Source organism: Salvelinus namaycush, chromosome 5, assembly GCF_016432855.1.
Source record: "Salvelinus namaycush isolate Seneca chromosome 5, SaNama_1.0, whole genome shotgun sequence".
NCBI classification, from domain to species: Eukaryota; Metazoa; Chordata; class Actinopteri; order Salmoniformes; family Salmonidae; genus Salvelinus; species Salvelinus namaycush.
In genome coordinates this window covers 63811762-63822458 of record NC_052311.1, presented here as the reverse complement: position 1 = coordinate 63822458, position 10697 = coordinate 63811762, and the positions used below count along the sequence as shown (strand labels likewise).

Sequence of the window (10697 nt, the reverse complement as noted above, 5' to 3'; positions counted from 1 at the left end):
AGTTTCACCATATTGCTTACACCGGTCAAATCCTCTCTTATACAGTAATGTGGATGCTACCATGATTACGGATAGTCTTGAATGAATCGTGAATAATGAGTCAAAAAGTTAGACGCACAAATAGCATACCCCCAAGACATGCTAACATCTCACACCATGACAATAAGAGGGGAGGTTAGCATTTTTTTTGGTGGGGGGGGTTGATATTTGTGCGTCTGTAACTTTCTAAATCATCATTATTCAAAATTCATACAGGACTATCCGAAATCATGGTAGTATCCACATTAATGTAGAAGTGTTTAGAGACATATCCTATTATTATTTACAATAAAAGTGACTCCAAAATGACACAATACATTATTTAGCATTCATTTCTATTGGGCATAAAATTATCAGAAACACAACCAAAACAAACAGAAAATGCATCTAACAAGTTTGTAGAGTCACAAGCTTGATGTAATCATTGCGTGCTAGGAATATGGGACCAAATACTAAACTTTTGACTACTTTAATACACATAAATGAATTTGTCCCAATACTTTAGGTCTCCTAAAAGGGGGGACTATGTACAAAAGTGTGGTAATTTCTAAACAGTTCACCAATATGGATGAAAATACCCTCAAATTAAACCTGACAGTCTGCACTTTATTGTATCATTTCAAATCCAAAGTGCTGGAGTGAAGGGCCAAATAAAAAAATTATCACTGTCCCAATACTTTTGAAAATCACTCCTTTTTATACTTGTTTGTCAGTAAAGTTTATTGTTTTGCCTACCTATTTCAGTGATTAAGAAGGTCTACTTTGCTATTTTATACAACATAAAAGGGAAAAATGTGTAATCTTTATCATTTCAGCCAGTAGTTTTGAAAGTAGAGCTCACGAGCCAAAACAGGTCCCCGAGAATAACGTCATCCATTTCGAATGGTATTTTACGTCCTGCAAAATAATTTTTTCCTGCAATTCATGTGATGTTACAAATTCCAATTTCTACGATATGTAACAAGTTTGTAACTGCTTTGGGGCCCATTCAATATCTTTAACTGCTCTGGAAAAAGATTGATGTATGTTTTGTGTTTCTTTTATTTGTAGTCATTGTTGTTGATATTAGAGGCATTTTTATCAGAAAGGATGACATTTGATGTAATTTCTTTTTTTGCATCAATAGGTCCACACCACTTTACATTGGGAGTTGCCTCTTTTAGGCATATGCCAATGATTACACCACTGTCATGGAGAAAAGAAACTGACAAGAGTGAGAGAGGATATTGTGAAATAGTGGGCTGGCAGATCCCAGTCTTCTCTACTTTGAGGTTTGTCTGATTGTGAGTCACTTCATCAAACTGGTCTTTCTTTTTATTTTCCATTTCCATCCACTACAGAGGCTAGAGTTTCTGACTGTAACTCTGGCCAACATGACAGGCTTCCACATGAGATCGTAGCTTTGGCAGAGGAGGAAGATTGGGAAACAGAGGAGTGAAGGAGCGACAGACAAGGGGAAAAGGAGGTAGTGCCGAAGGAGGTGAGGAATTAAGATCTCCAGTTAAGGGGAAGGGGGGGAATAGGGCAGAAAAATGTGCTCTAGGTCAGGAAAATATTGGAGGAGAGGGTGCAAAGACCGGTGTTGGAAAGGGGGGAGGCAGAGTAGGAGCAGCATGGAGTAAATACAGAGAGGGGGAAGATGCAGGCGCAAGAACAGAGCTAGTAATCAAATCAGTTATAAGTGTCACAAATGGAACAAATGGAAAAGAAAATGTTAGAGAGAATGGAAAGGTCGAAGGGATAGAAAATGGAGAAGAACTCAAAGTAAGGGACAGAGGTCCAGGGAGACGAGAGAGAGGAGGAAGGGTGACTGCAAATACAGACGGTCTAGGCCAGGGAGAACCAGTAGAGCTGAAGATAGACAAGAGAGGAAGAGTGAACAGAGGGGTGGGTGGGAGAAGTAATGGAGGTTTGGGTGTAAGAGGTGGAGGGAGAGATGGATTGGGAGGAGGGAGTGAGAATGAGGTAGGACAGAGAGGAGATGTTGAAGCAGGAGATAGCGCTGTGGTTGGTGGAAGACCAGGAGAAGACTCACATCTAACCCAGCAGGACTACCTCCAGCTGATGAAATCACTGAGCGTCAGGCTCCCTGAAGGTGTCCTGACACCACAGGTGATTGAGCTGGCTAACATGGAGAGCAGCATCCAGGATGCCCAGGCCATCATCCCAGACCTGGAACACTTTAACATCCGGTTCAAAGCCGTTCCTCGACTGGGCTGCCGGGAGGTTAAACACTTTCTGGCCATGAAAAGGGACAGCCAGGTCCTTCAAATCACAAAACTCCTCTTCTTTGACCAAGAGGATGATGAAGAGCAGCGTAGGAAACACTGGAGGGGGAACAAGACCAACACAGGCCGAGGGTTCAGGCTGAGGAATAGGTACATGGGTGATACGGCTGTCTCAACACCGGCTATGTACACCAGTGCCACCAGGAGTTGGGCTAGGTTGGAGGTGGGGGGGGTGTCTTCGATAGTGACTAAAGGAACCAGAGTGAATGTGAAAGACATTGAGAGCAAAGAGTATTGTGACGAGTCAGTGTTTTGGAGGAACGGAGTGTCACCCGGGCCTCGGAGGTTCAATATGTTCTTCCAGAATGAAGCAGACGAGTTGGAAATGCTCAAGTTCTTTCATGAGCTGGGAGAGGGCAGGTCAGGTGGAACCAGGACAGCATCATACACCAAAGGCAACAAGGTGGAGTATGGATTCCTCAGCGGAAGGTTGGACTTCCTGGCCCAAATCCAGACGGACAATTCTGAAAAAAGCGGAAAAGCCGCTGAAAAGAAGAAACGTGAACAGCTCGTGATCGAATGCAAAAGCATGGTTGCCAACATGGTCGGGAAACTGGTCACTACAATTCCCAACAGTAACCAGTACAGCTACCAGGTCCAGACCTACATGTACATTCTGAATAGGGAGGGGGAGGTAGAAAAGTGTTCTCAGATGAAGAGAGCAGTGATGATTGTGAGACACTACCACCAGGGAGGGGACCCTCCCAGGGACTTCCACTGGAGTTACCTGCAGATAGAGCCCTCTGTCCAGGCTGAGATAGACAAGCTGAGGGCCCTACTCCAGGTGGAGGTGTTGGCTTGCTACTTAGCCCTCCTCAACCTCATCTTCCAGAAGGAAACTAAACCTCAATAACTGTGATTTTTATTATTAATTAGGTAGTATGATTATGTCTAGTCTATGATTTATTAAACTGGAAAGAAAATAATAAATTAAGATTATCTAGATCATGTTTATATACTGGGTGGTTCGAGCCCTGAATGCTGATTGGCTGAAAGCTGTGGTATATCAGACCGTATACTACTGGTATGACAAAAAAATTTTTTTTTACTGTTCTAATTACATTGGTAACTAGTTTATAATAGCAATAAGGCACCTTGGGATTTTTGTGGTACAGTATTTGACCAATATACCACAGCTAAGGGCTGTATTCAGGCACTCTGCGTCGTGCCGTGCATTAGAACAGCCCTTAGCAGTGGTATATTGGACATATATCACACCCCCTCAGGCCTTATTGCTTAAATATGAATCATATTTTTCAGTACATACAGAGAGCAGTTGTTTAAAAATATATTTATTATGTTTTACATTGTTTTGCTTAGGGAGTTAATTGCCCCTGCAAACACACCAGCACACTAAAACTTGTCATACATGAGAATCAGAACTGTAATAAAACACTTAATTCATATTTAATTTGATGCAAAAGCGCAAAACAAACTAAGCAAATTCTCTTTTACTCTTCTGCAAGTACAAATAGCACCACAAACTAAAGCCAAAGTCAGAACTGACCAAATCCATTGAACCCAGACCTGGTTTAGTTCTGATCCATTTCGCCACATCTCATCGGGGCCTGTTGTCCTGGGTCAGGTCTAACTAATGCCATCTTTCAGGTCTTGATTGAACTAAGCGAGTGCCATGGGCTAAGTTTTTTTGTTCTTAAAACACCACAAAGAAGCAAAAACAAAATTTAAAAAAACATTCACCCACATGTCACAGATAGTACATGTGTATTTTTCATTATATAAATTACTTAAGTTCCTCCATTTTACTGTTGTTACACACAAAGTGCCTTCTGAAGGACCTGTTCAATCACAGCATTATATTACAAAATCATCATCAATGTCCTCAGTATCATTAATACTGCGTTCATAACCAAGTGAGAAGGTGGCATTTACCACATATGACTGGGAAAAACCCACTTGAACACCGTTCCAACTGGTAATTTACTAGTGGGAAACTTGTCTATCATCCCTGAGCTCTGACTTCTCCCTCATGGTGACCTCTGACGTCACCTATAAGAAAATTACCTCGATAACAGCATTTCTGGCTGTTAAATGCAACAAAGTATTATTTATAAAAAGCAATCTGTTAATATGGTTTTTGAACACTGTAATTTGTTGACAAGCGTGAAAGCTGTACTTTTAATTTACAGTTGACGCCACTTGTTGGCCATTAGCCAATCAGCGTTTCCCAACGAATTCAAAGAACGTAAAACGTATCCAAATGGTATTTACGACTTCACAACTGGTAATTACCACCTTCCCACTTGGTAATGAACACAGCATAATAGTAGGCTACTACTCAGTACCATGGTTTGGGGTCAATGCCATTTCAATTTTGTCAACAGAATTAAAATGTAATTGGTTCCAACCATACTCTTCAAATAGCTAAGGAAAAGGTATAACGGGTCAGAAGTACATTTTGGTCAAGGCCCAGTCAGCATCCTACTCTAAAATAGCAACACAGAGTAAATGTGTATGTCTAGCAGTGCATTGGTTGAAATGGCTCTGCACTGTAGTCCAACTTAATTTGAAGGTCGTTATTCAATATTTTTACCCATTCGTAAAATGTAGGCTAAGTGATATTGTGTTTATTTCTTTCTTAACAATAGTAAACATATCTAACCGTTTTAAATGTAATCCATTTATTACAATGACCTGTAAGCATATAAATCGTGATCAAAAGCCTGCTTTATCACTTACTGTGATATTACTATGTAAAAATTATTCTAAGCAATGTATAAGCAGACCTTCAAATAAAGTGTGACCTATGAGTCAGTACACAGCCATCAGCTACTGAAACAAACGGGATGGGAGTGTTAGAAACTGTTCCTATGGTTGCATTGTCAGCACTAACACGTCAGTCATGTAGAAAGGCCTTACGGTTTCCACTAGATAACACAGTCACAAAGTCAAAATTGGCTCTATCGTGAAAATTCATGAAAACAAAATTGTGCTTTTGGTCTCAATTTAAAGGTCAGGGTTAGGCATCAGGTCATCAGTTTGGTTAAGGTTAGTTAGGTTTAAAAGAAATTGTAGAAATAGGTGGGGTTCATGACTTTGTGGCTGCATTAACTAGTAACAACACCTTGTATTGTGCCAGCTGAACCAGATGTAACAGAGTCCGTTTGAGACGTCACTCTCCATCCAGAGGTGGCCACTCCAGGTCATGAAAGGAAAAAAAGTATCCAGGTTTTTGTTGCCACCTCCAAATAATGACGCCTGGGCCATGCAAACCAGGGCAGGTGACTTACCATCTAATATAATGAACTAAGTGTTTAGGAATCATAGATGTCACAAATCCTCGAGCCTTCCATAAACTGGTGTGCCCACCTCTAAACTCATCCCTGAAACTGTCAAAATGAACTAGGATGACATTGCGCATAGACACCGAACTGAGGTCAGTTTTATGTTTCTCCGGACTTGGAGAGAATAAGTGATGATCCTAGATCTGTGCCTAAGGGCAATATCTATCCGAAGCGTCAAAAGCATCACGTGGGATAGATCCGTCCCACTACTGACATCAGATCACATGGGAAGCAAGTGGTCATCCCTCTCTTCTGGCTCCTCCTCTGGCTCTGTGGACACACCCCTGTATGTGGGAGGTTCCTCTTCGGGGCCCTGTGTCCTACACACGACGTTACATCCATCCTGAGGGTGAGGGAGAGAGAGTGAGAGTTATGACTGACCAGCCAATCCCAGCCCTCAAAAGAACAGCTAAGTGCCCTCAAGTAACGCATAATTGTGGCCTTCAACATAGACTCTGAATCCCAAATCAACCCATATACCCTCCAACAGACCCCGAATCCCAAATCAACCCATATACCCTCCTTCAACATAGACCCTGAATCCCAAATCAACCCATATACCCTCCAACAGACACTGAATCCCAAATCAACCTAAACACCTTCCAACCTAAACACTCGTAGGGGATAGGGTTTGGGATTGTACCAGAGAGATATGTGACATCCATAGTCTTACGTCAGATAGTTCAGTGCAGACGGCCGTTGCGTTATCTGATAACTCGCAAACACTCATGGCATAGCTAGAAAGAAGCTTGAAAATGTTACCAAGGTGACATCGTCCACTAAACCCCCTTTCATCCTCAAAAGAGTCAGAGTTAATCTTTCCAAAAACAATAAACCTGTAGCTAATATTGATGTTTTTTCATGAGCAAATCTTCACTAGCTAGGTACATTATCGAGTTGGCCAAATGTTCCAAAGTAGCGAGGCACAGTGCCGTCTGTCCGAATCAGATACATGCTGATTTCTGAGAACAGTCCCAGAACTTTGCTGCCGTACTTCATCAACAAGCTGGAAAACTAGATACTGTATGGCCATTCAAACAAGCTTGCACTGGGCTGCTAGCTGGAGCAAGTTTGCTCAGCTGACCGAGCAGGATTTGCCGTAGTAGCCAGCACATCATCACTACCAAGAGAGGAGTGATTTTCAGAATTAGCTATTAGTGTTAGGCGGATGAACAAAATCTAGATTTTTTTCGATTAGGTCCACGTCCTATAAGACAGATCGGTTGAGGGACGAGCTTCACGTAGTAGTGACGCCACCTGACGTGAGACAGTGATGTGACTTCTACAAACACTCACCGCTGCCAGGTTGCCAACCTGCGTCCAGAAGACATAGTTGGGGAACTGCTGCAACCCTTTGGCCCCGACAATCAACCGCTGGTAGAGGAATCCACAAATGAGGTACACTGACAAGAGGACGAACCCACTGGGACAGAGGAATGAATACAATTTTAAAAAAAGGTGTCAAATCCCCAGTTGGAAACCCATCCCATTAACTGACATATGAACAAACATCACAATGATTCACAGTGATAATTATTTTGGTGTTCTGCTGTGTTAAGCGTTGAGGAAATAAGAGACCATTATTATAATGAATACCAATAAATATGATCCGTTTTGCTTGATCTTGCAGCTTTGTTTGGGAAAAGTCTGAGTATTTCTGTAGTCACTGGAATGTGTGTAATCAGGAAGGATGCATAATCTTAGTACTAACATTATGAGTATTATGGAGCCTGCACTGAGCTGGGATGGCAGAGCAGGACAGACCGCACTGGAGTCCAGTTCAAACAGATAGAAACAGTCCGTGTCCCTCTCCCTCTCCTCCAACACCACTTCCAGCTTCCCCTAAGAGATACATGGGGAGAGTGAGAGAAAGAGAGGAAGACAGAGGTTTGAGCAAGAGGGAGGACGATAGGAAGGGATGTAGAGAGGTGTGCATCAGTGTGTGACAGGGAGAGAGGGAGAGAGGCATGACAAATCACCACACCACAGTGATCTATAGACATTGAAGAATACGGACCAAACCCTCCCTCCCCTCTCTCACCATTTCCACTCCTCTGTTGCAGGAGATCATGACGATGGCCTTCCTCATCTCCTTGGAACAGTGGGTGTCATACTTGGTGCCGTTGCTGTAGATCAACATCACCCAGTCACCTGTAGGGGGTGATGGGTAGCAGAGAGCGAGAGAGAAAGAGTGAGCGAGAGAGATGGAAGGGGAGAGAGAAAGGGCATCACTATATCTGGTCATGCTAGAGCTGACTTACAGAGATACTATAATATAACACACTGATACGACCGCCACATGACTTTTTCAAAAGAAAAGATATAGAACCTGGACATTCTTACTTCCTCCGATAGCCTGTGTTGCAGTGTACAGGCCAAGCACGGTCTCAAGTTTTTTCTCGGTATGGTCGATCTGAACGAGTCCCGCTCCTACCGTTTTCCCCACATCCCCACACACCTGGAACTGATATGTGTAGCTCTCCATGTTGCTTGTCGTCTTCACAGAGAAACTGTAACCAAGGGAACCGTGAAAAAAAACTGAGGTAACGTTACCTTGTATAAGTGTTACGTGTGATGTTACATGAGTGATGTACACTAAAAGTAACACTCTGGAAAATGAAAACTACGGGAGTTTCCAAGCTTAATGTGGCCTCATGACAGCTGAACAATAACCCTTTTATACCATCATGCAAAGCTAATTTCTGTGACAGCTGACAAAGTATAATTTCATCTCCCCAAGCAATGGACGTCAGTGTGCGTGGTCTTACTTTTTTGCTGATAAACACTTGCTTTGATACCCCTCACCTGGTAAAGCAATAGGATATACCACAGATATTTATATTTCTTCCATTTCTAAAATGGTCATTCCTTACGTCTTGTTAGTGAGCGGTTCTAGCAGACTGAGGACCTTCCGTTCTGCCGGGGACTCAGAGAACAGCTTACACCTCTTGGTGTCGTCACTGGCCTGGCCTCCACACACCAACAAGACCAGCTGAACAGCCAGAACTAACAGCCGCACAGACGTTGCTGTGTGTGGGGGTGACATGGACACCTGGGGGAAATATATAATGGTACACGATTAAAATAATATACTTAGTAAGGCTTATTTGGTGTTTCACTGCATGACTGATTCATTGCCTAACCAATTCATTTGACACAGTGACACTGATAAAAGCAGTAAACGAGTGCTGCACTTTTAACGTTGTAGGACTACTGAGAAAAAACACCTGCCTTGTGATATTTACAATGATTGTACAAAACCTCCGGAACATGTGCTCTTCCCATTACATACTGACGAGGTGAACGCTATGATATTGATGTCCCTTATTGATGTCACCTGTTAAATCTACTTCAAATCAATATAGATGGAGGGGATAAGACAGGTTAATGAAGGATTTTTAAGCACATGGATTGTGCCATTCAGAGAGTGAATGGGCAAGACAAAATATTTAAGTGCCTTTGAAGGGGGTATGGTAGTACCGGTTTGAGTGTGTCAACAACTGCAACGCTGCTGGGTTTTTCCACGCTCAACAGTTTTCTGTGTGTATCATGAATGGTCCATCACCCAAAAGGACATCCAGCCAACTTCACACAACTGCGGGAAGCACTGGAGTCAACACGGGCCAGCATCCCTGTGGAACGCTTTCGACATCTTGTAGAGTCATGCCCCCAATGAATTGAGGCTGTTCTGAGAAGGGGGGTGCAACTCAATATTTGGAAGGTGTCCTATTGTTTTGTGCACTGTCACTATTTCTGTGATTCCTAAGACAGAGACACATCTCATGAGCAAGTAGGCCTACCAAGATATAACTCTACTACAACAGCGAGTCAGACCATATGAACTCTGACTGGTAAAATGACGCAGCAAAGCTGCTTTCAAAAATGGTGCGTTCAAGAGAACTGGGAACTCGGAAAAATACCAAGTCAAATCATGATGTCAGTGATCTACAACTCGGAAAGTCGGAGCTCTAGAAAAAGGCCCCAGTTGTAGTTCCCGAGTTGGAATTAGGAGGACGGTTTAAAAAAAAAAAACGATCAGAGCTCGTTTCTTCCCCTCAGTTCCCAGTTGTCTCGAACGCTCAGAAGTTGGACATTTCCGAGTTCACAGTTGTTTTAAACGCGGCATAACATCTATTTGCAGGAGGAAATGAAACTATCCCGCCATCTTGACTTGCACACCCCTGACCTAAGGTGCATTCAGGATGGTTTCTGCAACGTTCCGTGAGCACTCAAGGCAAAACTGTCGAAGATAAACTGAACACCGTGGTAGATGCCGTAAATCATTGCGAAATAGATGATAAAGCCGTAATTAACAAGCAGCTGTCATGCAACTTTTGAAATTTTTTAGAACGTTAACTTACGCATCCTGAATCCACCCCTAGCCGCGGCTGATACTGTAACACGAACAACTTTTAGACATACCTTCATTCCGAAAAGATGTAGCCAGCTATTCCGAAGTGTAGGTTGGGTTAGGTTGAAATGGCTACAACCTAGCTGATCAAGTAGCTAGCAAAAGCAAGCTAAATTGGACACTGTGTCCTCTGTTTTGTCTTGCAAATGCAACAGACTAGCACCTGGTAATCAATTTCGATCACGCACAATTACGAAATCATGTTCGTTAACATTCCGCTATAAAATGTACTTTAAAGTAAACGATTTATGCTATAAAATCATTATACAGCGTCTAGCGTTACTTTGTGAGATGCGGAAGTGGAACTAAACAAGGAAACGCATGTGACGAGCAAAGATTTAACTAAACCAAGATAGACCATAGCTTGTCGTTTCAAATGGTATCAAATGAGTCGTAGTGTGCAGAACAAGCAAGGAGGTGGGCAGAGCCAAGCACGCGCTAGCGATATCCTATTGGCGAGTTCTAGTATACATCTGCATATTTACGTTAGGGAACGCCTACTCTGTGAAGTGCGTGTGTGCAATAACTCAATTGCTTTTGCACTCCTAAACAGCGCGATTAAATAAAAAGAATTGAGCAAGGTACCACGTTCATCTGTACAAACAAGAGTATAAACAAACAATAGTATAAAGTATAAACACCATGGGACCACGC

General features: G+C 42.6%; 1 protein-coding gene across 1 annotated transcript; it reads right to left on the bottom strand.

Annotated features, from left to right (window-relative positions):
* Positions 1 to 3600: 3600 nt before the first annotated feature.
* LOC120048701 (cation-dependent mannose-6-phosphate receptor-like) lies at positions 3601 to 10413 on the bottom strand. Its single transcript, XM_038994859.1, has 7 exons — positions 10055 to 10413; positions 8506 to 8684; positions 7976 to 8142; positions 7674 to 7783; positions 7344 to 7474; positions 6929 to 7055; positions 3601 to 5975 (listed from the first exon to the last, which is right to left on the bottom strand). Exons 1-7 carry the CDS (start codon positions 10058 to 10060, stop codon positions 5853 to 5855), a joined length of 843 nt encoding a protein of 280 aa, XP_038850787.1. The 5' UTR covers positions 10061 to 10413; the 3' UTR covers positions 3601 to 5852.
* Between the last annotated feature and the right edge of the window lie 284 nt (positions 10414 to 10697).